This window comes from Drosophila eugracilis, unplaced genomic scaffold (assembly GCF_018153835.1).
Source record: "Drosophila eugracilis isolate 14026-0451.02 unplaced genomic scaffold, ASM1815383v1 contig_649, whole genome shotgun sequence".
Taxonomy (NCBI): domain Eukaryota; kingdom Metazoa; phylum Arthropoda; class Insecta; order Diptera; family Drosophilidae; genus Drosophila; species Drosophila eugracilis.
In genome coordinates, this window is record NW_024573535.1 from 1,461,825 (window position 1) to 1,488,272 (window position 26,448).

The following is a 26,448-nucleotide window of genomic DNA, read 5'->3' on the forward strand; positions in this document are numbered from 1 at the left end:
ATGCTGGCCAGGATTCCCGCTTAGCCAACATTGAAATTCGCTTCGCCTGCACCTGAGACCATAATTGAAGAATATTTCGGTACACACGAATCCGCAGTGAGCAGGTTATGTTAAGCACTCTAATGGCTCCATCGACGGGTGGCGGTGGCGCAGGGTGGCGCTGGGTGGCTTAGGGTGGTTTACGCTAGTCTTAGGGTGGTGCAGGGTGGAAGGTTGCGGGTTACATGGCCAGGGCGCAAACTCAATGCGAAGCAACAGCGGGCCACGAATTACACCGAAATGTTTTCATCCAAATTTGGGGCAGACTTGTGTGCATGGTGGGGGTGTTTGTTTTTTTTTTTTTTTTTTTTTTGTGGTAGGGGGTTCCTAGAACTATGTGGGGAAAAGGGAGAGTGGAAGGGGCAGCGCGAGAGTGTGGTGGAGGGCTGGTGGTGCGGCGCTCAGCAGGGCATTTTTTGGCATGCTGTCCTGTTGCTTGTGGCTGGATTTTGCGCCACACAGCCAGCGACTTCGACGTCAGCAAACTGCCAGCTCACATACACGCACGGGCGCACAGCAGCGGGCATAGCAATAGGTCTATTGACATGCTGAAGTTATATTTAATCATAATCCTGGAAACCCAGAAGTCCGCTAATGTTGAAGTTCACTTTATCAGTATTCCTTTAGATTGGATCTTTTCTTTAAGGAATTTACATTCACAGTTGTGGCCACAGCTGCGGTCATACTATTAGTGATCTTAAGCATATCGTTTTGATCTTTCCACGTTGCAGATATCAAAGGAGATATTGCAGATTATAAAACTTTTAGTTAATTAAAATTTAACAATAATCTTTTTATTTCAACCTCCACTGTACGCATGTGCGTATGTGTGTGGCGGCTCGAAGTGTGAGCGAGACGGGCGAAGTGCGAAAAGCTCCCAAAAACGAGAAGTAACGGGAAAGGTGCGATGGAGAGAGGCAGAGTTGCGGAAAGTGTGAGGGGATATGCTCGTAAGCTTCGCGTTGTGTTACTGTTGATGTTGCTGTTGTACATGTTGCTGCTGTGCATGTACATACATGTTGCTGCTGCTGCTGTGGCTGTTGGTATTGTTCTTGTTGTTGTTGTTGGGAACCCTGTTACATCAGTGGTGCCAGGATTTTAGCGGAAATTATATACTTTCTTTGGGAAAAGCAATAAAAATGGAAAAATCACTCCAAGAACTGATATTTTTCACTAGGAAAGGGTAATTAAATAATAATCAAAAGTAGATATACCTGTAAATTAAGTTTAAAATAATATAAAATAAGTTTAGCTATATATATTATCTTACAATAAATATTATAAAAATATTTAAAAATCTGATTTATTAACAAATAGAGGTCCCTTTGAGATTTCTGTATAATATTTCTCATGCCATGTTTAATTTTTTATTTAATATTTCAGCAATTTGTTTAGTTCTTACCCCAAGCTAAACCTTCTGTAAGTTGCAGCTCCTGTTGGCCGCACTGATGTTGCCTGATGCTCGGTCTCATGTTGCTGCCGCCGATGTTGCCGTCTTCCATTTCGGCTTTCATTTCGATTTCAGTTTCAGTTTCCGCTTCAGTTTCGCTGCGAAGTTGGTCGCGTGCACACGACGCGCTCTTCCTGGAAAATCTGGAAAAGCCTCCGACTTGCTGCCGAGTGTCTGGCCCTACTTTTTTTTTTTGGTTCTTTAGTTTACTAACTTCTGAGCTCTCTGGCTAGCCAGTTAGTTCAGTTGGTCAGTGAGTCAGTGAGTTAGTGCGTCAGTGGGAAAGTGAGTCGTCCGATGGGCGAGCGGGAGGCAAACGTCTTTGCCCCACCCCCTGCGGCGGCAGCCAAATTATTTATAAAGGACAGCAACATCAGCAGCAGTAGCAGCAACAGCAACTAGTTGGGCAAGCGGAAAAGCAAGGAAAAATCGAGGAAAAGCAAGGAAAGCAAGGAAAACGCACGCTGCCACAGGCGACACTTTGCTCTCTGCTGGCGTCTTTTGGCGCTTTGCTGGCGTCGGCATACGCAAAACAAATACAAATTTTCGAAATACATTTTACGCGCGCGTGAAGAGGAACGGAATTACGGCGAAAAGCTTTGGGCAATCTCCGCAAGCCCCAAACACACGCCCACGCGCACCCAGAAACGCTACGCTACGCGTACGAAATGGTGCAAACCAGTGCAGGTAATAAAAGTGATCACCCCCTGTCCCCTTGCCACTCAATGTCCAACCGAAAACGCACGAAAACCATCCGTTTTCATAGCAGGGTGTCTAAGGGTGTCTTTTTATACATTTTTAAACTGACTTTATTTGAGGAAAAAAGTAGTAAAAGTCGCTGATTAAGCAGCTACGAAATCCTCTCGTTCCGCTAAAGTATTTTTCTTTCCCAATTTTCAATCTCAGTTTCACAAAATAAGTTATTAAATAAACGATTTTTTTTATTTTTCCTCTCTTAAGTTCCTTTTGTTATGCTTATCTGCTTGTGTTTTCATGGAAAATTCCTTTCAAATAACATTTAATGCATTCAAAAAGTCCAAAAGTTTGTAAACATGCCATTTTATAAAGCCTCTTAAGTATAAATATTTAATTTAGATTTTTTAATTGATTATTTTGAAGTGAAAATTGAAAAATTGCATATAAAAGTGATAACGGGGCGTATGAGTGCTACGCATTGTTTGTTCTTTGCCAAAAAGACGTAGTTAAAGTTTATTGCGAGCTATTTGCCAAGAGTATTTGTAAGCCTTTAACTATATTTTAACAAAAATAAAATATATTAATTAGCAATTATTGTGAATTGCTGGTTTTTGAAGAAAAAAAGTAAGCTCTGAAGATAAGCTCTAAAAATAATAATAAACAAGCTCTGCAAATATTAATTTTTGAGACAATCTTTATTATAAATTAATTTGAAAATACTAAATATTATAACTCATAAAATATAATACACTTCCACATAAAAATATAATAAACACAATACAAAATATAATATTACCTTTGATAGAAAATTTCAAATTAAGTCTTAGACTTTTCAAGAATTTTCTTTCTTTGAGTAGCCCTCAACAAACCTTGGGTTAGTTGATTAAAACCACCATGGCAGCTGAGCAAGGATTAAACCTTATATCTTATTTTATAATACAATACATCATAGATAATCCAAAATGTTAGCTGCACTCGCGATACACCCTAGTGGGATATGTGCACACGTGTGAGAGCCAGATAATTCCTGCATTCGAGCATCGCTATTCATGTTTTATAATTTCGCAAGAATTTCGTGACTCCGCCCACTAGAAGCGGCTAAAGCGATGAAAGCTCTATGCAAATATATATATATATATCCATATGTACATATATAATTCATTCAGGTGTGCAGGACTTGTGCAGGTTTTATCAGGTGGCGAAGGGTGGTTGGCTGTATGGCTGCACGGGTTTATGGGTGCTGCATTTCCCGGTAATCCTAATCCTTGGCAATCAATGAAACTGCTTTAAGTGGCAAAGGCAGACACACACACAAACACACACACAGTCAAGGACACGAATGTGTAGCTTGGACGAGCAATTTACTCTGGCCCGCCTTTCTTTGCTTAGCTCATCTGTTTGCCATTGGGATAAGCCATCTTCCAGTGGCTGGAGCACAGAGAGTGCTCTTGATTTGATTAAGGCAACAGGTACACTTGCCTAATTGCTTCTTTAATTTTATTTTTTCATTTAATAGACTTTATTTTTAGCTGCTGCTTGGCCTTGGCCCTTGCCACTTGCCTGAAGATTCTAGATTAACATTTTCAAAATGATATCAAAGTAAACATAATTTACTTTTATAAAAAGAGTAATTCTTAATAAATATCGAAATGGATTTTTAAAAACAATTACTAAGAATTATATTTGCAATGCCCGCTGCTGTTTGGTTTCCTGCTCGATTCCCATCGGTATCTCCTGCGCCAGACAGACTTCCCGTGGTTCTATCTGCACTCCGGTCATTCTGGCCAATGTCCGGAGTCTGGAGTCTAAAGTCCGGCATCCTGGAATCGAAGTGCAGCGGGGGTTCTTCTCCCCCACCCAAACACTGACTGATGAGCACGGGCGTAAAACTTTTATGAATGAACCTCGATTGGCCGCATCGATGTAGCAGCGAAATGTGGCAATTCCAAGAGCCGTAGTCAAGGCGGGGGCGTTTGTTTATGTTTTAGCAAGCCGGCCTTGCCTTGCCACATGCCCCCCATGACCGACCCTCACACACCCATTCCCCAACCACCCACATCGCGTTATTCCCGATGACGTGGCCATCGCCTGGCAATGCTGATGATGATGTGGCCATCATCAATTGCTCAATTATGGCATTAGCTAAAAGCCAAGACCCGTGAGCTTGTGGACTCAAGGCGGCCTCGATGAGATTGACTTGGCCAAGTCCTGGCTCAATGACGCCCATTGTCGCAGATCAGAGTGAGCCCCCAAGGAATGATGACCATATGCATTTAGCCATAAAAGCTATACAGTAAATGGGAAGAGTAAAAGTATTTAAAAGTTCAATACCACAAAGGCAGTCTTTAATCCATAAATATATGAAGAAGTTAAAGCTATATATAATATATTAATTACTACATATGTTATAAGTTTGATTGCAATGTAAAATGTAGGGAAAACTATAAATTTAGGAAATAGTTCAGTATTAAGTTTTAACTTTCAAAACATAAACAACTTTATTTGAAAAGTTCTTTGGAAACTTTCTTAATTTGAATCCTTTTTTGAGAATTAATGAACAGAAACTTTCTGAAAATAAACCCCTTTTTAAAATGAACTTCTCAAATTGATAGTCAAAGCAAACATAAATGTATGCCTTTAGTTTGGGTTTAAGGCTCCTCATTTTTGGTTCAACAAGTGCAAACGTGGAGCTGAGACATATGGGTTTTCGAAAGGCTGCTTATTGGGCAGGTCCACCCCAAAGTACATACGACCGTGCACTTAACGCCCCGTTGACAGTAAAAGTAACAGAGGTCAAATGGAAAGCCCTGTGCGCCTGTGAGAGTGCCAGTGCTCATGCGTCTGTGTGGCACACGTGTGTGCAAAAGCACTGGCCACAAAGTATTGCATACTTCTTGGCGACGTCGAGGGTATGCCGGCACAAAGAACATTTTATTCCTTGGAGAAGTTAAAAAGTATGATTTATTTTTTTAGTTGTTTGAGTTTGAAATATGTAATTAAATATTTAAGAAATCAAATTGATTGAAAAAAATCTTAAATTGTTTATTTTATGATACATCTGTTTGAGAATATGCTTTAAAAAGTCAAATTTCTTTTTCAATTTCTTTGCAAAATATATTTCCATATAATGAAATATCCAATAGTAGAGGGTAGAGGGTAAAGCTTGTGCCACAATCGTAGCTTTGTTGTTTCTGGCACGTCCTTCTGTCTTTCATGACAAAGCCATCAAAGTGTGGGCTTACTGTCAGCGGCAGAGTCGTTATCCTGACGTGCGTGTGTCTGCATGCCCTGCGTCCTGTCAGTGCCATTAATATTAAAGCCCAAGCTAGGCTCCTTCAAAATTAAAAATCCACTGTCTGGTCATCATTAATTTCATGTCAGTCCGTGCTCGGCTCCCCTTTTAATAGCTCTTTTCGGGCCAGACCCAGTTGCCAGTTGCCAGTTGCCTTCCCTTTCCCAAATTCCCCTCGAAACTTGGTCCTTTTCCAAGGACTTTCGGTTAAGGAGGGGCAAACAAATAGCCCAAGTTCTTCAAAGAACGGCATTCCTAAATGTCAATCAAATGCCTTGAAAAGAAATCGCATTGTTTGGCAATTCTTTTTTGAACAGATAGTTGGATGGACAGATGATGGGCACCTGATCGAAGTTCGTTTACAAAAATGCCAAAGCTTATATGGCAGGAGAAGATGTGAAGAAAAACTAGCAGGAAGGTTTGCACATTTCAGGAATGTGTTTCAACAGAAAAAGACAAGCGAATCTTCCTTTCTTAGAAATGCAATTTATTTTTAATACATTTCTCAAACTACTCTTTAGATTTAAATTACAAACATTGTCTCCTGCTGAATAATTGACAAAGTAAGTGGGTCAGAACACAATGTCAAGATGTCTTGTGTGAAAGTATTTATTATTCTGGAGCCATATCGATGCCTTTGAGTTGGGTTTAACAAGGTTTTTGTGGAAATCACAGCAGTCACAGAAATGTTGCCTACTTTTTCGGGCATCGAGTCAGCTTAATCAAGCGGCAAAAGTCGTGGGTCGGGTGTGTGGGACTGTTCTGTGACTGTCAAAGGTCAGTGCATTCCATCATGTGTCACCCATTCAACGCACGATGCCTGCACCAGTGCCCTCTGACCTTTCCTGGCCCTGCACTTGATGCATTCGAAATGGAAAATGGCAAATGGCAAAAATGAAATGGGAAATGAAACTGTTTTTCCTCTGCCTAATTAGGCATTCTGGTGGGCGTGTCACCCTGAATGCCCAGTGCTTGTTTGCCATAGTTTTCCGGCTTGTTCGAGCATAAATTCCCTTCTCAGAGAGTCCCAGTTTTCTTATTTTCCTCCAGCGTAAGCTGCTTAAATGCCCCGTGCAATTTCGCTTTGCATAGGACTTGACTACAACGCCCACGGCGAAGGAAAAACTGCAAGTTTTTCTCTTTTTCCCGCTTTGCCAACGCGGCGAACAGAAGGCGAATTAGCGCAAAGTTCAGAGGTCAATTGAGAGAGGGGCGGGGAGCGGCTTTCTGTACGGTCGGACGTGGAAACCCGGCGCATATAATTTTAATTGCAAAGACCAACAAATTGCATTTGGCCACGTCGTGGGCGAGTAACTGCAGCATCAGCTCTACGAGAAGCCCCGCGACTTAACTGCGAAAAATTCCATCCTGGCATTTTCCTTAACGCGGCAACTGCTCCAGATTTTCCAGTCCTCAGTCTTCCCTGGCTGATCCCTATTTATTTGCAATTTTCACAGCATTCAGCACAGTCCGCTGGAAAGAGGAAAATGTAAACCTTCTATTTAGGTTAAGTTTTCAATGGGATTATCTTTATGTATTCACAATTTTTGCAATATTGAAAATATTTATGAAATTTGCAATTCAATTTTCTGCATTTTTGTTGAATTAATCAAACTTTTTTTAGGCTTTCTGATTAACTATACCCGTTACTTGTAGAATAAAAGGGTATACCCGATTCGTTGAAGAGTATGTAACAGATAGAAGGAAGCGTTACCGACCCTATAAAGTATATATATTCCTGATCAGGATCAATAGCAAAGTCGATTAAGCCATGTCCTTCTGTCCGTCTGTCCGTCCGTCCGTCCGTCCGTCCGTATGAACGCTGAGATCTCTGGAACTATAACAGATACGAAGTTGAGATTAAGCATGAAGATTCTTGAGGTCCCTGGACAGCGCAAGTTTATCCTGCCACGCCCATTCTAACGCCCACAAATCACGAAAAACTGAAATCGCTTAACTCTCAGGAACTATTAGAGCTAAAAGGTTGAAATTCAGAATGTGTGATCTTTAGATTTATCCATTATCCGGCCTAACCTACCCATACGCCCACCAAGCGCAAAAGACGGTTTTCGCATTTTCTAGAAAAGCTGATATCTCGGTAACTATAAGTGATAGCATGTAGGTTCTTATGATACGAATTGTTTTTTTTTCGATCAAGCCACTCCCACTCTAACGTTCACAAACCCCGAAAAACCAAAAATGCGAATATCTCGGGAACTAAAAGAGCTAGAAAGTTGTAGACTACGTATTTAAAAGATGCCACTGCAATTTGCATCTTGTATTCATCCGGTCACGCCTACTCTTACGCCCACAAACCGCGGGAAACTGTGGCGTCTATAATATTATAGTGAATGTCTTCGTTTGACCTTGTATTTACCAAAGAACTTTCAAATCGAAATATTATTTTGCTATTTATGAAGAAATTTAGGTTATAAGGCCTCACACGGCTTGTGACGTCACTATCAGTTACTCAACATTCCTACTCCGACAATAGGTGGCGCTTGGGAAATTTCATCTAGCAAAATGAATATTTTAAAATTGTGTAAAACAGTAAGGGGTATCTTATAGTCGCAGCTCTCGACTATAGCGTTTCCTCTTGTTTTTTGCTTTATTTTAACTTTTTTGCGGAAGCAGTTGTTGTTTTTTTTTGGTTTTCTACTTTTTTATTAAATGGAAAAAGCCACTTTAATGCCACTCAATTCAATTATGCCAACAAATGGCATTTAAAAAGTGCGTGGAAGGGGATTTAATGCAAAAAAGTTCAACCTTTGCGGATATTCAGTGAGGAAAAAAATCTTTTTTATAACAAGATTACCTGTTTTGAAAGGAATTCTCAGCTCGAGTGCTGGAATTATATAATTTTTCATAAAAAATGATTTTTGCAAAAGTATTTTTGATTTAAAACTGATGTAAAGACGACCTTTGTTAATAATTAAGAGGATTATGTAAAATAAATATCTCAAGTTCCCTACTAAATTTATATGATTTTCAGTTTGAAATCTAACGATGCATTTTTCTTACTAGTAAAACTTCTAAATATTTTCCTAGTTTCTGCATTTACTTAAACACATTTCGATTTTGTATATTAATTAAATTTGCTATGAATTAGTTAACTCAAATAGAAACCTAGCAGAAGATCTCATTAACAAGGCTAATAACTTTTCGTGTAATTGTGGCACATACACTCGTATGTATGTAGAAAGGAACATGCGAAGAGATTCGAGGCTATTTAAGGGCACTCAGACATTAATTTTCCCCTCGATTCCGTTCAATTAAGGGTCTCCTTTAAACTTCGATTCCCCATCTCAATCCTGGGGGGAATCGAGTCGAAGTTTTTCTTCGGTCTGGCTGCGGTCTACTCGAATGCGAACAGCCATGCTTAATGCAGTTTGCGTGTTGGGCCCAAACCACACACACACACATACACACACACACACAATATGTACAATACATTAGACTGTAATTAATGTCGCAGTTTCTATTCACACACACACACACATATTTATATATATACATATGTATATAGATGTTTATTTATTTAGTTATCTGCTTATGCGGGTGTTTCTACATTTTCTGCCAGATAGCAAACCCCAAAAAACAAACAAAACATCCAAGAGAAAGGCAGCAACAAAGTCACGCATCGCAAAAAAAAACACACAGATATATAACCGATAGGAGGTCGTGTAATGAGCTATATACTCAGAGAAAATATATCCTAAAATAGGGGGTAAAAATATTACAAAGACTTACTTAATTATGATATCAAAATACTTTTGCTTTCCTTTTCAACAACCAAAGAAAAGTTAACACATTTACTTAAGGTGTTTATATAGTAACCTTTAACCACTTCACTTTCTTCAAGTGTATCAACATCTGTGCTGTGCTTAGATCGTAGCCTGATTTTATTGCAGATTCGAAAGTGTCTCTCCCTGGCATTGTCATTGCCTTTTGTCCACTTTAGTCTTTATCTTAATTCCATAAAAATAGTTGTCAGTTTGATGGCCATTAGATGTATCTGCAGCCATGCCGTGCCTGGACTTTGATTTTAGATAAAAAGGCTTGAACGAACACAGCCTGGCCTTTCGAACGGAAATTTATAGTGGCGAAAGTTGCCAGCATCTAAGCCTTTTGTATTGAATATTATTTGTGATCCAACCAAGAACTGTATTTGAAATGCAAACCATTTGCAAACACTCCTTGAATTAGAATTAAATTCAAGGAGAACCCATTTAAAGAGCCATAACTCCTTGTAACGGCCACAAAGGCGTTGCAGGGTCATAAAACCGAAATTAGACGAGAGCCCGGGAACATCTAAATACGTGTCCGCATCAAAATAAATATCGAGGAGCTAAACGAACAGAGTGCGGACCAGCGAACAGCAAAAGATTTCGGGGCGATGGAAATAGAAACATTTTATTTAAAACGCTGCTAGAAAACGCTAGGAATAGCCAACCACACCGTTGCCCCCCCCAATTTGCCGCACCCCTTAATTAAGGTTCGGCCTTCGGTGTGTGTGTGTGTGTTTGGCCCAAAATGGTTATTGAGCCTGTTTAAGCCATCAATTGCCATTTGCTGGGCCAAATGAATTTACGATTACAGGAAGAGGAGCCCTCTCATAGGAGGCAAGGACCCAAGAAGCCCAGCGGACGGGCTTTCGCATATTTCCTGAACTTGGGAGAAACTGAAATTGATTTTCACTGCGGCAAAATTCGCTCTTGATTGTTCTGAGGATAATTGATAAAGTTTCTTTCTTGTAGAGCTTCTGGATTCTGTTGCTCGAGAGTTTCCTTTTTATTGGCCAGGGGATTCTAAAACGAATTTTCTCGGCTTGGCTTCCTCCACTTGGATTTTGATTTTCATTTTCACTTTCACTTCAGCAATTGATTACTCATACGCCAGGTGGGCACCCACTTTTGGGTAATTAATTTGTTACTGGACACTTTTGATTGCAGCTTCAATTGCCCTGCAAAATGTTTGCCAAATTTCCAAGTAATTTAAATCAAATAACCACCAACAATTAATCGCCTTTCTTAACAATTTATTGCAAAGTATTTATGGTTTTCCGGTTTATTAATTAAGTTTCTACTTATATTAATTTAAATCTGAGGAAATTCTTGGACACATTTTAAGCCAAAGATTTAGTTTGCCGATTGCGGTGGGTAACATAAAAATTTTACTGTCGCCGTGAGCTTTAAGGATGGCTTTTACGGCTTGCTTGCACCTATTATTGTGTGTGTGTATGTGTGTGTGTGTGTGTGTGTATGTGTGTGTTGACCTACAGCTTCTCCCGGCGGGACAATCGCTGGCCAAGACCAAGACCGTCAAGCTCATCAAGGTCATTGTGGAGGTGACCCGCTTCTGCCCTCTGTCCATCCATTTGCCATTGATGATGCTGCTCCGGCTGGACGATCCCAAAGGGTTTCCAACCAACTTTGTGGCCATCAGAAATGTCGATAAAGTTGGTAAGAGCTACCTTACTGGGAGGAAAACTTTCCACATATCTCCCTTCTTTACAAAATGAAATTGAAGGTTTTTTGTTTTGTTTACTAACTAAATTTATTCGAGAAACAATATTTAATATATATTTAGGCACTCTGTTTATGCAAGTACAATGTACTCTTACTGTGCAATTATCTGAGTATCTTTCATTATTTACTTTCATTTGGCCGCGTCAACAGAGGCCAGGACAAACAAATAAATAAACAAATCAGCAAAAAGCAAATAGCAAATACCGAATGGAGAATGGAGAATGGAGAATGGCCTGGGCAAGAACTTTCTCCACTTTCTAGCCAGCATATTTGCATTCGCCGGCTGATGGCTGATGGCTGATGGCAAATGGAGTTATTAAAACTTGTTGCCAAGGCCTCCTCGTGCTGCGAACATTTAAATGCTAATTACATGCAATGGGCGAAGGAGAATAGAGGAGAAAACTAACAACAAGTGTCAAATGCAAAATTAAAATGGTGCAACAAAAGAGCAGCAATTAAAACGGGGCAACGGTTTGTTGCCACCCCATTGCCATCTACTCTACTACTACATTGCCACCCATCGCCAAGGACACTGCCTGGCGACAACGCGGTCGGCGTTCCAGACACCGAGCACTTTGTTGTCGCCACAGACCCATAGACCCACATACCCACCAGCAAGTCCACATCCACAATCCCATACCCATCCACACATCGTCATCTACAGCTACAGCCACACAGCCACAGCCACATCCACAGTCCAGCATAATGAACTAAGCTCAGTGGGACGACTGCCATTACGTTGCCAGTGGGAAGTGCATTCGGGAAACTCAAAAACCAATATCCATTCCTCAATCAATTTGATACAGAGTAGATATAGCTTTTCTACGATCCCTAATGAGGATATAAGAAATATATTACCAAAGCTTGAGCTCATCTTAAATGCAAGCAATTTGCATTTAAGTATCAGTTTTGTTCCATTTGAAATATTTAGTTTAATCTTAGAGTGTTTAGATAATAGAAAACAGCTTAGGTTTACTTTCTAATAACAAAACGATCTAGTTAAGAGCCTTTTCTGTTAGAGAGTAAGTTTTAATTACATAGAAATATTGCCCTAATTGTTCTTTTTATAAATTTATTACAAAAAATATTCCTTAAAACATATATCTCAGTATCACCATTTAACTTTTAGAATCTGTAATTAATCAGATTTCATCTTGGGATCATAATTCCTGTTTATTTATGGCCCTGCATTGGCCTGTTTTATGACCTGTCCATTTCGGATCTGCCACCCGATCTGCATATATTTCCATTGGCCATTGGACTGACTCGCCCTTCGCCCATTATTCATCATCCATCATCTCGGTGGATCTGTGAGTGTATCTGCAATTGTACTTGTATCTCGTGTATCCTATCCACCACCGACCGGTTGTTGTATCTGGCCAACCCACGGATACACGGATAGCCCTGGCTGTCGCTCCAAATGGAAAACAATTAATGAAAATGAAATTATACGTGGCCGGAGGCCATCATGAGTTTTGAGTGCAAATGCCATTAGCATTTCAGCTCAGCTGGGGGATAGTGTTTGAGGGGCGGCAGTCAACACATGTTGGACATATTGAATTTCAGAGACTGCACAGGACATTCAGGACATACGGGACATACTGGATAATACACAGGACATGGTCACACGGGTAGGGAGTCAATGTTTACTGGGCGTTGGCGCTGTGATTTCATTTTAGGACCCGGCGGGGTTTACTTTTCCTGCCACTCGCCTGGCCAAATGTAATAGCTGGGTTTTCTCAAACATTGCTATTATTTATATTCATTAAAATTACTCATGTTGCCCCGCGGTCGAATTTCCGCGACCCGGAAATTGGTTAGCAAACTCTAAACACGGGTTAGTTTTCATATATATTTGGAAATGGAAATTTATTTAAGTTAAAACTACAAAAAATAAAAATCACAATTATCATGTAGAAAATTTCTGTATTCATTGGACTTGTGCTAGGCTCTGGCTTGATTGACTATCAGTCACCGGTGACCTTTATAAATATAGATAAGATCACTTTTTATCAGTGCGATTATCTGTATCTACGTTTTTATGACGGAAATTATCACCTTTTTGCGACGCAATTTTGACATGTTTATTTTGCTCAGCATTTGATTTTGGAAATTGCCAAAAAATATATTTATTATTTCTGCCATAAAATAAATAATTCAAGAAATGTTTAAAAAGGTTTTAAAATTTTAGGAAATATTTAAAAATATTTGAGAGTTTATTAAATTAATTTATTTATTTTTACATTTATTAGTAACTAACTAACTTAGCCAAATTTTAGCTAATCAAACGTATTGAAAAGTTCAAGCAAAATTAGTGTTTTGTAAAATCAGATACCCATTACTCTGTTAACCAATTTTAACTTAAATATTCTAGCAGCAAAAAGGCATCTGAAATTGAAAGAGCCATCTGTTGGTTACACCTTGTACTAAGGCACATTTCTCAACTCATCTTTTCATCACTGCCCGTTTAGGGCATTGTAACTTTATTATCCCAACAAATTTTGAAATATTGCTCTGATCTGTGAAATTAAAAATCAAACTAAACCAAACTTTTAAGTTTATAGCAATTTGTGGGCGCTAGAGTAGGCGTGGCAGGGCACCTCAGGAATCAGCATGCATAATCTCAGTTACCTCTTATAGTTTCTTTGATCTCAGCGTTCATGTTGGCTAATTCCACGCAGCTATTGGTCTTGACCGAGAATATATATACATTGTAGGGTCGAAAAGACTTTCTTCTACCTCTTATTTACTTCTCTACGATACAACACACCCTTTTACTTCACGAGGAATGGGTATTAATATTTAATATTGTTTTTATATACCCATGTAATCAAATGTATTTCAAATTCCTTTCCAGATGGCTCCGACTTCAAGGAGCGGCTGATAGCCAGCGTGAAGAAGGAGGTGAAGCAGCTGATGGAGGAGGCGGTGACCAAGAAGTACGTCCACGAGGAGAGCAGCTCAGTGACCTCACTGTGCGGCGCTGTGGAAGCCTGTTTGAGCCAGGGTCTTCGCCGGCGTGCCCTGGGCTTGTTTAAGACCTCCTCGACGACGGCACTGCTCCACAAGATTGCCAAAAGTTGCCCGGAGGCGGAGCACATCAGCAAAATGGTGCAGGAGATCGAGGCCAGTGACCCGAGTAAACGATCCTCCAGCAGCAGCGACAGCTTCCAGCGGCCGCCGATGCTCAAGAAGAGCAGCAGCAACTCGATGTCCGCCGGAACCAATGCGGCGGCCTCCTCATCCTCCGCCTCTGCTTCCATCAGCGTCAGTGCCAGCAACTCCAGCATGTCACTGGCCAGCATGAAGTAAGTTTCTTTTTGGACTAACTTAACTATGAACTATGACAATAAGTTTAATAGGATATTATATTATAATGATATAAAAAGTACAATAAATAGTTAAAAGATAGTTTTTCAAAGATTATAGTGCAAACATTCTTAAGGAAAATCACGTTAAACTTCCTGCTTTTGGAAATATTCTAAATATATCGCAATATATCTAATACATCTTATTATATCGCAATAATTTTGAATACAAAACTTCTTTTCAAATAAGTACAAAACTTTAAGGATTTAGAAAACATTTGCAAGAAAGTAGGACAAACACTGTTTAGGCCCACTGTAAAACTTTTAGAATAACGTATATGTATGTATAAGAAAGACCCTGTAAGATAAAGTAAGAACCAACTTAACTGTAAATATGATCCTGGTATACTGTTATCTCTTTCTATCATGTAAGTTAGCTTTAAGAGATCGTTTATATACATCCGTCTCGCTCACGGACAAGCGGGGAGAGAGATGAACAAGAATTGTAAAGGAACTTGGTTTTTAACTTTCGAGGAAAACGGTTGTAAAAGTAAAGTAAAAGACGTAAAGGACATAATAAAACTACGAGACTACAAAAATATTTCGAACAGACTACTTCCTTATACAATTTAAATTCTAATAAATGAATTAAAAACCTCAAGTAATTCAGTTAAAAAATTCTTTAAAATATATTTATTTATTTAAAATGAACTCATTTATTCTCAAATTTATAATTTTCCTTACCACCCAGATATTTGTGGATTCGGTTGGCTCTCTACGAGAAGCGTCTTACCAAGATCATCGAGTACTTGGTGAGCAATGCCAGCAGCTTCTACGATCGCGACTCCCTGGTGGCCGATCCGGATTATGGATCCATCCTTAGCTCCTTGCTGGTGGGTCCCTGTGCCCTGGAATTCACGCGGGCCAAGACAGCCGATCACTATTGGACCGATCCGCATGCAGATGAATTGGTAAAAACAAAAATATTAATTTAATATTATAAACAAATTAATTATAAATTCTGTTTAAAAAATTATATAAACCCACAGGTTCAACGACACCGGATCAGCTCATGCCGCCGCTCTTCTTCGACCTGCTCTCGTCCGGCGATCATCAACTTCAAGCGGAGCCTGAACACGAGCTCCGATGAGGCCAGCAGTGGATCCTTCAAGTCCATTGCCTCGGCCAGTGTGGCCAAGGACTATGTGGAGTCGCTTCATCAGAATGCCAAGGCCACACTGCTCTATGGGAAGAACAATGTGCATGTCCTGCCCAAGGATGTAGCCGAGCCGATGCCCGGTTACTTGAGCTTGCACCAGCACATCCAGACGCTGACTATCAAGTGGACACCCAACCAGCTGATGAACGGCTACACCGAGGCCGAGGAGGCGGAGGACATTGACAAGGACGCCTTCTGGGCCTATGCCCTGAATATCAACGTGGACGAGATCGTCTACGTCCACTGTCATCAGAGTCGCGGCGAGGATAGCGGTGGCACTGTGATCCTTGTGGGCCAGGATGGCGTCCAACGGCCACCTATACACTTTCCTGAGGGTGGCCACATGCAGCAGTTCCTCAGCTGCCTGGAGACCGGTCTCCTGCCACACGGCCAGCTAGATCCACCGCTGTGGTCCCAGCGAGGCATCGGCAAGATGTTTCTCTGGCCCAGGAGCATGCGACGCCGCATCTTGCCCTCGGTGATGGAGTCAGTGGACGAGACGCCCATCGACTACGTCTTCCGCATTGTCAGCAAAAGTCGCCACGAGGAGTTCGGTGAGTGATAAGCTGGGAAAATAACGTGTTAAAAGCTTATCAATATTATATATAAATCTTTGTAATAAATATTTAAACCTTAATTAATTAATTAATCATTTTTAGCTGCCACCCACTCGATCCTGGACTTTGTGCGCAGCACCCCGCGGAGGGCGCAGCTGAGCAGCTGCTCCACCACCGGCAGCAGCGACTGCTCTAATAAGAGCCTCTCCATTGACCAGTTCCCGCTGGAGTCGCCGCTGCTCCTCCAGCAGCAGCAGCAACAACAACAGCTGCTCCAGGCGCAGAGCACCAGCATCGAGATGGTCTGCTCCACGATGCGCAGGCAGATCATCTCGAGGGCCTTCTACGGCTGGCTGGCCTACTGTCGCCATCTCTCCACGGTGCGAACTCATCTGTCCGGCCTGGTGCACGGCAGGATTACGCCAGAAAGTAAGTTGTCCAGATAGGACCTTGTGGGATAGCTAACTGAATTCCTTTGTGCTCTTCCAGTGAAAGCCGATGAGGAGGGACTGACCAAGGAGCGCTGGCAGTTGCTGAATGTGGACGGAGTCCTGGAGAACGCAACAGAGTTCTATCGCCTGGTCTACTTCGGGGGCGTCCAACCGGAACTGCGGCAGGAGGTGTGGCCGTATCTACTGGGTCACTACGCCTTCGGTTCCACAACGGAGGATCGCAAGAAGCAGGACGAGACCTGCAAGCACTACTACGAGACCACGATGAGCGAATGGCTGGCGGTGGACGCCATTGTGCAGCAGCGGGAGAAGGAGAAGACAGCACGGGCTGTGGCTAAATTGAGTTCCGGCAGTAACTCCGGAAATGAGAGGACCGTGAGAGCAGCTGATCTCGAAGCGGGCGGCGAACTGGAGAACGAGGTGTTCGAGGACATATCGGATATTTCCGATCCCGGAGACCTGGAGTTCGATGAGCAGCAGCAGCAGCAGGCGGAGTGCCAGATGAGTGGCAATCACCTGAGTGTGAAGCCCATTCCTAGGGCCATGAAGACCAGCACGGATTCGGGCCATGTGGATGAGGGTGAGAACTTCAACGAGCTGGACGAGCAGGATGAGGAGGACGAGAAGACCGAGCAGCAGGCCCAAAAAGATCAGGATCGTGATGACCATGAGGAGGATCGGAAGGTAGAGGATCCGCTTAATCCAGAGCCAAGCTGCTCTACATCCACAGCCTCATCGTACGAGACAGTGGGTCCTGGCGGTGCCCATCAGCAGCCGACCAGCGACACCCGCAGTGTCCTCAGTCCGGAGTACTTGAGTGCCGACGATCTTCAGCTTCCTGAGGACGAGGATGCAGTGAAGCCACCACAACCAGCCACAGCAGCTGTCATCATTACCAAGGCCTCTGTGGACATAACCCACTGGGAGCGTAGTCCCAAATTAGGAGACGGCGACCAAATGTCACCCGTTGAGGAGCAGGCTGGAGAATCTGGCGGAGCAGGTGTCAATCTGGATGCTCTTCAGGAACCTAAGTCGGCCTGCGCTTCACCAGCCAGCTCCAATGGAGGTGTCTATAGTGTGAGTAGCATTTGTAGGTTTCCCTTCCTCAAAGATTTCATCTTCTGTATCTTTTTGCAGAGCGAGCTTCTGGAGCAGTTCGGCCTGAATCTCCACCGGATCGAGAAGGATGTGCAGAGGTGCGACAGGAACTACTGGTACTTTGCGAATGAAAACCTAGACAAGTTGAGGAATGTGATCTCCACGTACGTGTGGGAGCACCTGGACGTGGGCTACATGCAGGGCATGTGCGACCTGGTGGCTCCCCTCCTGGTCATCTTCGACGACGAGTCGCTCAGCTACAGCTGCTTCTGCAAGCTCATGGAGCGCATGATCGAGAACTTCCCCAGTGGCGGAGCCATGGACATGCACTTTGCCAACATGAGGTGAGTGTTTAGGGTTATGATGGGTTCCATTACTAATCCTGTGATCCCTTTAGATCCCTCATCCAGATCCTGGACTCAGAGATGTACGATCTGATGGACTCGAATGGCGACTACACGCACTTCTACTTCTGCTACCGGTGGTTCCTGCTGGACTTCAAGAGGGAACTCGTCTACGACGACGTCTTCTCCACCTGGGAGGTGATCTGGGCGGCCAAGCACATTGCCTCCGGCCACTTCGTCCTCTTTCTGGCCCTGGCCCTGCTGGAGACTTATCGCGACATCATCCTCTCAAACAGCATGGACTTCACCGATGTCATCAAGTTCTTCAATGGTTGGTTAATATAGATATGATATCTTATAAAGATAAACAAGTATTGATTATGATTTCAGAAATGGCCGAGCGGCATAATGCGCAGTCGGTGTTGCAATTGGCCAGGAGCCTGGTCCTGCAGCTGCAGATGATCATCGAGAACAAATAGGGGAATGGCTAAGAAGAAGCCAACTAAGTAGAGCGTTAAACTAGAGTCTAGATGGTAGTTCAGTCAAATTTCGCTTGCCAAAGATAACCGAAAACCCACTAAGATAACCCTAACTAACTAAGATAAAAAGCGGATTAACAAGAAAACAATAAGTATGTATCGATCGATGTCTTCGATGTAGAGAACACTCGAGTATCTAACCTAGATTTGTATGCAAACCGAAAACACTAACTGAACCTGGAACTGTAACGGTAATCCTAATGGTTACTATATTTTAATGTCTACGTAAGTTCTTCCTAAACTCTTCACGCATATCCCCAGAAATAGAGGAAACCACGAAACAGGGGCAGCCAATGCAAAAGACTCTGAACAAAAGAATGAAATCTTATATATATAAAATCTTATATATGATATCCTTATACACCTGTATAGACATCTTTTATTCACACTCTGCACTCGAACAATTTGTTTTCAGTGTTTCAGTGCTTTATATATATATATATACAGGAACACGCAAATTAGTATATAGAGAGTATATAGAGTCGGGAGAGTGCAATGTAATTATCACGTTATATCAAGTGGCAAATCAGATTATCAATATATGTATACACAGAAAGTGCGTTTTAGCAGTTATTTCAGATCAAGAACTTTTATTGATTAATTCACTTTTTCAAAAACTTTGATATTGATGTATATTGTCCTTCAACTCTATTGTTTGTAAATCCCTTACCCCCTATTCTGTCGGATATCATTATCAATCTAAGAAACTATTGATCAGTATTACTATCAATGTTTTTCTAAGGTTTTGATCTGAGGCAACTGTATTAGCAAATCGCACGCTAGGAATATTAATAAAAAATAAAAACACACAAATTCAGTTCCGAAGTAAGCCCGACTTTTAGCTAAACCGAACTAAACTCTGTACCATCGAAAAATATCCAATTGTGTGTAACAATCAAGTCAACAATAAGTCAAGTACCCTTAAGTATCCATATATAGACGGCATATAGTCGTCGGATCTTCTGTGTCTATAATCTGTGTAAGCTGCCAAGCCAAGCCAAGTTCCAAATTCATTTTAATTTTGATTTAAATTTAATTGTGTTTTATTTTTATATAAGTCTACATATAGATAAAGTTATATATATATATATATATATTTACAAAGCAAAGTCAGCGTGTACGTATATCTTTCTCCCCCCACTGTGTGACTCTCTCTCTACACCGAGTATAAATGTTGTGGATTATCTTGATACCTTAATTATACTCTTTGTAAATGTACCTTTTCCCGGGCAAACAAGAGGTAGACGATAATACCTCGGCTCCACTTTATCTCAATTACAAATATATATACACCCCCACAATATGATTATGAATATGATTATATATACATATATATAGTATAAATGTATACAAGTACAAAGCAAATGATGTCGGTATGTTTGAAATGGAATTAATAAATAACACATATACGATATATACCTAATCAGAACTGAAGTTTTCCCCGGCGGATGGTTGGAACATACGATAGATCCGGATCCATCAGCTGATGGCTACCTGTAGACCATAAAAACTTGAAGTAAACAATATCACCTTATCAGGCGATAAGACGGACCTTCCTTTAGGCTTCTATTCCTGGCCACTCGTAGTTGCCAATGGCCAAGAACTGGATTGATTATTTGGCAGATCGCCGAGCAGGCGATGAATGGAACGCAGTTACACTCAGCAAAATATCTAAAACTAACGTTTGGATACTCGGTTTTAATAGATTAAGTTATGGGTCACATTTATGTCAAGCTCATTAACTTAGCAGCTCGTAACTTTGACTTAACTAAGTTGCAGCCACATTGGGACTTGCATTGGTCATCACACAAACTGCATAAAGGTTCTAACATTTTTTATAAATTTTTAAACAGTTTTGGAATGGTTTACTAAACTAAACGAAAATATTATTTCAAAAGCTAAGATTATTGGCAATTAAATTAACTATTAGAGGTATATAATTTCCTATTTATTGGTTTCCGATATTATTATACAATAAAATTTTAAAAAAGTCAAGTTTATTTATTCGATTTCTTTTAAAACTGGTTTCTAATATTTTTAAAGTGTATTTGGCAAAAAGAGGGAAACCCGCCTTATCTTGAGAGTTAATTTCGCCTTGCGTTTATTTTCTTCTATTTTTGTTTGTTAGACTCGCAGTCGCAGTCGCATTCGAATTTTAAGTCAGATCGGAGAGCATCCACAACTTGGGAATATATATATATATAAGCCAAATGCAGCCAGCACTCAATTTATTCCCTAGTCTCACTCCGAGGAGTTCGGATCTCGCTATGTCGATTTTGGCAACTTTACTGGGACTTTGCGATGACGAGGATCAGCTGCGATTGGCCTTTGAGGAGGTACAAAATCCCAGTGGTAAGTGGAAATTCCACATTAACTTAAATTAGGAAAGTTATTTGTTTTTTATACAAATAAACAAGATTTAAATACGACAAAGCTAAGAGGAACTTAAACTTAATTCATAATATGACTTAATAGACCTCTTATTGTAAACTAAAACTGTGGCTCATTATTAGGCACTTGCTAAAACTCATATTTAACTATTTCGCAAAAAGCATTTTAAGATTAAAATATTAGCTTGGGGAAATAAAGGCTTGAAACACATCTGTCTTAAATATAAGAAAAGTTTATTATTTAGAAACACTTTTACTACCATTAATACCTTTTCCAAAATTAAAAAACATCCATTGAGCGATTTTCACACCATTGCTCATCACTATTGGCCAGAAAAGCTTTTCGTTGATAAACTACGCAGCGTAAAGCTCGCTCTTCATAATTCTCTGAGAACTGCCCAGCCAGCTGATTCCGATTCCGATCTGAGTCGGAGCTCAATAGTTTAGCCTCAGTCGTCCACTGACCGCGTTTGTGGTGAGTTCGATGGGTTTTCAACATACACATTTTAGTTACATTTTCATGCATCTTTCATCGAGGATGATCTTTGGACCAGCGGCTTTTTGTTTACTAATCTAATGTAATGGCAAAATTTGTGTTGCAGTCCCCTGCAGGCAGACAACGAACCTGAGGATGTCGGCCCCGATTCGCTACTACTATGACCTGATGTCACAGCCCTCGAGGGCGTTGTTCATTATCTTCCGGCTGAGTAACATGCCCTTTGAAGACTGCGTGGTGGCTCTACGGAATGGTAAGGGTATTCACGATGACTGGTCAGGGTGGTCTCATTGCTTGGTCTAAGGATTAGTAGAGGAATCTTTATGGATGTTTGATTTATTATTTTTGTCAATTTCTTATCTTAGTAATATCTATTATCTATTCTTCAATGCCTTTAAGAATACTTTAAACCCATATCAATTCTAAAAAAAAAGTTGACCTTTTTGCAAAAGTCCAAAAGATTTGTCCCCATCTACGATTACATTTTAAAAACCATGAACCCACCCAGACCCACTGTTAAGCGTTGCAATCTTATCTTGACCACGGTCTTTGCCCCCAAGGTGAACACCTAACCGAGGATTTCAAGCAGCAGATTAACCGCTTCCAACGCGTGCCCTGCATCCACGATAATGGCTACAAGCTGGCAGAGAGTGTGGCCATTCTGCGCTACTTAAGCGCCAAGGGAAAGATCCCGGAGCACCTGTACCCCAAGTACTTTGTGGACCAGAGCCGCGTGGACGAGTTCCTTGAGTGGCAGCACATGTCCTTGCGGCTCACATGCGCCTTGTACTTCCGCACTGTATGGCTGGAGCCGCTCCTTACCGGACGCACTCCCTCCGAGGCCAAGATCGAGACATTCCGCATGCACATGGAGCGCAATCTCGACGTGGTCGAGGAGGTTTGGCTGGAGGGCAAAGACTTTCTCACCGGATCCACTCTCACCGTGGCGGACATCTTTGCAGCCTGCGAAATCGAACAGACACGTGAGTTACCCTAAAAAAATATTCGAAAAATAAACGATTTTTAAACTTTAACCTTTAATTTGGCTCTTAGGCATGGCTGACTATGACGTCAGGATCAAGTACCCCAAAATCCGTGCCTGGCTGAAGAGAGTCCGCCAAAGCTGCAATCCGCACTACGATGTGGCCCACGAGTTCGTCTACAAGATTTCGGGAACGGGTCCACAGGCTAAGCTCTAAGCTCCACCATCCATCGGGCCATACTGTACATAGATCATTATCATTGCTGGGGAATTAGATATTAGAAAATAAAAAAAAAAACAACTTGTTTCTGGTTTATAGTTGTACAATTTATTCTTAATATTGGTTGTTTCCTTTTTATTGTGTCGTCGTTTATAGCATTATAGAAAATCCACATTTATTTTTGTTTGAAAAAAAATCATAATACAAATAAAATATTTATAGATGTATACATGTATAATAGAAAATACAATTTTTAAAAAATAACTACCTAAAGTCTAACAAAAAATTGTTTTTAGTTAATCATAATATTTATATAGCAACGTTACGCGCTTGGGGTTCCTTCTATATACCTTTCTTTCTTTCTTTCTTTCTTTCTTTTTATCTTTTTTGTTTCTGCTTTCGGGTAACAAAACAAAATGCGTAAAAAATATATAATCCTTTATATATCCATATTTGGGGTTGGGGTCGGTGTTTTAAATTATAATCGTGAATAAAATCAAAAAAATTAAATCGTATATACAGCAAAAAAATGGGAGGAATACTATACAACTACTATCTAATTGCTTAATCATTAATGTTTGCATGTACCTTGATGCGTTCTTGTTTCTGACAAACTTAAATCATATACAAACTACACAAAAATATATAATATTATATATGTAAATGTAAATTTATGCCGTTCCTCGTGCGTTATATGGTAGACATATAGTCGCTCTATCGATCAAACCTTCTTCTAGGTCGCCTGCCAGGACATCAGCTTGTGTGCGGAATATAAATATATATCTCTATTATATAGCTTTATAGCTGCACCTATATATATATATATATCATGCACATCCTGCAGCACCGCCCAAAATTGCATTCTAAAAAAAATTTGTTTATCAAAAAAAAAAAAGTTTAAAATGTTTTTGGTAGAAAAATAGGTTTTCCAGAATTTAAAGCAAATAATTTAAGGCACCAAAAATGGGATTTCTCTACGGATTTTCTCCTTTTTTCTCTTTTTTTTTTGTTTTTTTTTTACAGCAGGTACACCGGTACACAAGAAAAACAAAACAAAAACCTCTCAACTAAACGAAAAAATATTATCCTTATCAAGGACCTAACACAACTTTGTTGTCTGAGGGACTCGTCCAAAACGACCGGACAGGCGACACTTTCGATTGTTCCTATACATTAGGTGGTTATTTATGCGATTCTTCTGTATTCTGTGTTGTATACGTTTTACAAAATAGTTCTCTCTCTTTCTTTCTACCTCTACCTCTCTCTCTCTCTCTCTTTGTCACCCTTTATAATAATCTCTCTCTGTCCCCCACTATATATATCTCTGTCTCTCTCTGTCTCTGTCTCCACCCAGATCTTTGCTTGGTTCCCATTTATTTTGTGTGTATTTTGTGTGTGCGAATAATTTTCTTCCTGCCCTCGGTTTAGTTTTCATCTAAGATTGTTTCTTCTGCGTTGCATTGTTAAGATTTGTTTTCCCTGGGAGTTGTGACTCTTCTTTTTGTTTTTTACAGTGCATTAAGCAATTCGATCTCGGATCTTTGCCAACTTTAATATTTTGAATGCACCACTTGGTTATCAGGTCTTTCTTGGTCTGCTTGGTTTTTCATAGGATTTTGTTTTCAGTTTTCATAGGTTTTTGGACACAACTCCCTGGGCATCTGCACATGAATATATAAATATATCGTGATATAATATGTGATAATACGTATTTTAACTGCTCTTCTGATTTGTTTTGCCATCAACTGCTTTCTTACATTCCTTTTGGTTAACTTTTAAGACCCAACTGCACATTGATATAGATATTTAGTAATATAGATTATGATGACTATTCTTCACAGAATCGAAGTAGCTTCAAGTTTTCTTGCTCTTTTCAAGTTACATAGCCAAACACTCATCGGATTTAAACGTAGTTTGGCCCTTTTGGTAAAACAAACTACAAGAGCTGGGCTGAAGCCAGGCTACTCTGCTACTAGGATCCTGCTTTTTTCTTTTTTTTAGCAACATTACTCAGGTTAACATTCATTTAAACTTTTGGTTTTAAAATGTGTGTTTTGCTTTTGTGTGTTTAACAGACTATTGTTAAATATCTTCTTGTTACGCTTTTGTTTTTATATTAAACCCTGTTAATACTCATGCAAACTGTGGTTCTTAAGTGGGATCTAACCAGTGGTTTCATCGCAGCAACCTGCATTATGATATATAACTACGCTTTTTACCAGCTTCTTTATAATGTTCATTTTGTAGACTGTTTTAAGCCGCTTTAGTTCTTGTTTAAACTGCGTTCTTTAAAGTTCAGTTAAGCAGACTGTTTAAACCACGTTTAGTTTTTGGAGATCGAGATTTTTAGAAGCGACCTCGGTTCAAGTTCTTGATGCGTATGCCCACTTCTAGGACCTGATCCCCGTTGCCAGCTGGTGTGGTGCTGGTGCTGCTGCTGTTGCTGCTGCTGCCGCTGCTGTTGTTGACGCCGCCGCCACCCACCACCACACCAGATGGCGGTGCACCAGAGGCCACTCCTGCCACTCCACCGCCGTTGCCATTGCTGCCATCGCTTTGCGGCGAGTTGTTGTTATTGCTGCTGGATCCCGAACTAGATCCAGGCAATGCTACACTGGCTTCGGCGCCAGCTTGACCTGTTCCAAGGCGCCGCAGCACGGTGGTAGTGGTTGTTGTGGTGGTCGTCGTCTCCGCCGCAGCTGCCCCATTGCCTCCGCCGCCGGATGAAGCGCTGCCCAGTTTGAGCAACTGCTGCTGATGGTGCCGATTGTGGTGATTGTAGTTTATGGCCGCCAGATCGTGACCATAGGCGTGATTCGAGCAGCTGCCATTGCTGGCGGAATAGTCGTGTGGTCCGCCCACGGTGTGCCGCCGCTTAATGGAGCGATTCTGCTTGTTCTGGATCTGGCGTTTCTTGGTCAAGTTCATGTCAGTCTTCTCGTCCTTTGTCAAGCCCGTGGCACTCAAAGCCTGGCAACAGGCCACACCCACTGCCACTGGTCCAGCTACTCCGCCCGATACTCCCGCCGATCCTCCGCCGGATGATTGTGTCGTCATGTGCCGGGTGGAGTAGTTCCGGCAATTGAAGCTGGCACTCCGAAATAACCGATGGTCGCGTCTCTTTTTGTTGTAGCGCTCGAGAAAAAACGACGGCGACGGACGTTCTCCAAGCAGCAGCTTCTCCTTAGGATCGCTGGTGGTGGATCCCTCGGAATCGTCTTCTGAGGCAGCTCCTCCAGCGGATCCCACCGCCCTATCAGCTCCACCAGCAGACGCATTGCTCCTCTCGTAGCTCATATAGTTACTGAATCTGGGATGCATGCTTTTGGTTAGCGTGGTGACACTGCTCGAGGAGCTGCGTGAGGGAATTGCACCGGCGCCACTGCTCCCAGTGGGCGTGCCAATGGGTGTGGCTGCACCACTCGTCGGCGCCGTAGAACTTCCCTGATGAATGGGCACCGTGGCCGAGTGCTGCAATTTATGCGCCGCCTTCAGCAAACTTGGAGGCAGTGGGGCAACTCCGCCTGACTGTTTCGATGGCTTCTCATCGCCACCAATTGTATTGGTGGCTGTGCAGGAGCGGCTCAGGTGCAACGACAAAGGGGCCGCGTCCAGGGGATTGCAAAACTGATGGAACAGACGCTCGGGTGACTCGTCCGCATACGGAATGTTCTCAGAGTGCAGGTGCAGTGGTTGGCCCAAGGTGTGCCGTCGGTTCTTGGGAAACTCGGGCGATCCGTTCTCATCGTTCGACTCGGAGCCGCTGCGCAAATTACGCAACTTGCTATCCAGCGTGTCCGTGATGGTCGTTAGCGACATGGAACCTGGCAAAAGGAGT

The 26,448-nt window shown here is 41.5% G+C and overlaps 3 protein-coding genes across 9 annotated transcripts in view; 2 read left to right on the forward strand and 1 right to left on the reverse strand.

Moving 5' to 3' along the window:
• Positions 1 to 1,604: 1,604 nt before the first annotated feature.
• Positions 1,605 to 19,939, forward strand: LOC108109715 (small G protein signaling modulator 2). The gene is made up of 9 exons (XM_017218347.2): positions 1,605 to 2,176; positions 13,863 to 14,313; positions 15,065 to 15,284; positions 15,363 to 16,086; positions 16,192 to 16,518; positions 16,579 to 17,618; positions 17,679 to 17,983; positions 18,037 to 18,314; positions 18,374 to 19,939. Exons 1-9 carry the CDS (start codon positions 2,158 to 2,160, stop codon positions 18,460 to 18,462), a joined length of 3,453 nt encoding a protein of 1,150 aa, XP_017073836.1. The 5' UTR covers positions 1,605 to 2,157; the 3' UTR covers positions 18,463 to 19,939.
• An 815-nt stretch (positions 19,940 to 20,754) lies between these two features.
• LOC108109676 (glutathione S-transferase theta-1) lies at positions 20,755 to 22,728 on the forward strand. Of its 2 annotated transcripts, none has more exons than XM_017218265.2 (4): positions 20,755 to 20,874; positions 21,515 to 21,661; positions 21,969 to 22,391; positions 22,462 to 22,728. In XM_017218265.2, the coding sequence occupies exons 1-4, from the start codon at positions 20,790 to 20,792 to the stop codon at positions 22,605 to 22,607; spliced, it is 801 nt and encodes a 266-aa protein (XP_017073754.1). In that variant the 5' UTR covers positions 20,755 to 20,789; the 3' UTR covers positions 22,608 to 22,728. The 2 variants fall into 2 exon arrangements, with proteins under 2 accessions (XP_017073754.1, XP_017073755.1); XM_017218266.2 differs by lacking the exon at positions 20,755 to 20,874 and adding an exon at positions 21,367 to 21,387.
• The window catches only part of LOC108109673, a 41,338-nt gene continuing 37,585 nt past the window's right edge, over positions 22,696 to 26,448 (reverse strand). For all 6 annotated transcript variants that reach the window (XM_017218256.2, XM_041819380.1, XM_041819377.1 and 3 more), the window contains one exon: positions 22,696 to 26,434. In XM_017218256.2, the coding sequence (XP_017073745.1) occupies positions 24,957 to 26,434 (1,478 nt within the window). In that variant the 3' untranslated portion in view covers positions 22,696 to 24,956. The remainder of the gene's footprint in view (positions 26,435 to 26,448) is intronic.

What these genes read in the sequence shown, in the direction of transcription:
- LOC108109715 (XM_017218347.2), top strand. An exon ending in ATGTCACTGGCCAGCATGAA is followed by an intron (nt 14,314 to 15,064) that starts GTAAGTTTCTTT and finishes CTTACCACCCAG; the next exon opens with ATATTTGTGGATTCGGTTGG. An exon ending in CGGCAGGATTACGCCAGAAA is followed by an intron (nt 16,519 to 16,578) that starts GTAAGTTGTCCA and finishes GTGCTCTTCCAG; the next exon opens with TGAAAGCCGATGAGGAGGGA.
- LOC108109676 (XM_017218265.2), top strand. Translation starts at nt 20,790, where the DNA reads ATGTCGATTTTGGCAACTTTACTGGGACTTTGCGATGACGAGGATCAG. An exon ending in GGAGGTACAAAATCCCAGTG is followed by an intron (nt 20,875 to 21,514) that starts GTAAGTGGAAAT and finishes TTTGTGTTGCAG; the next exon opens with TCCCCTGCAGGCAGACAACG. An exon ending in CGTGGTGGCTCTACGGAATG is followed by an intron (nt 21,662 to 21,968) that starts GTAAGGGTATTC and finishes TTTGCCCCCAAG; the next exon opens with GTGAACACCTAACCGAGGAT.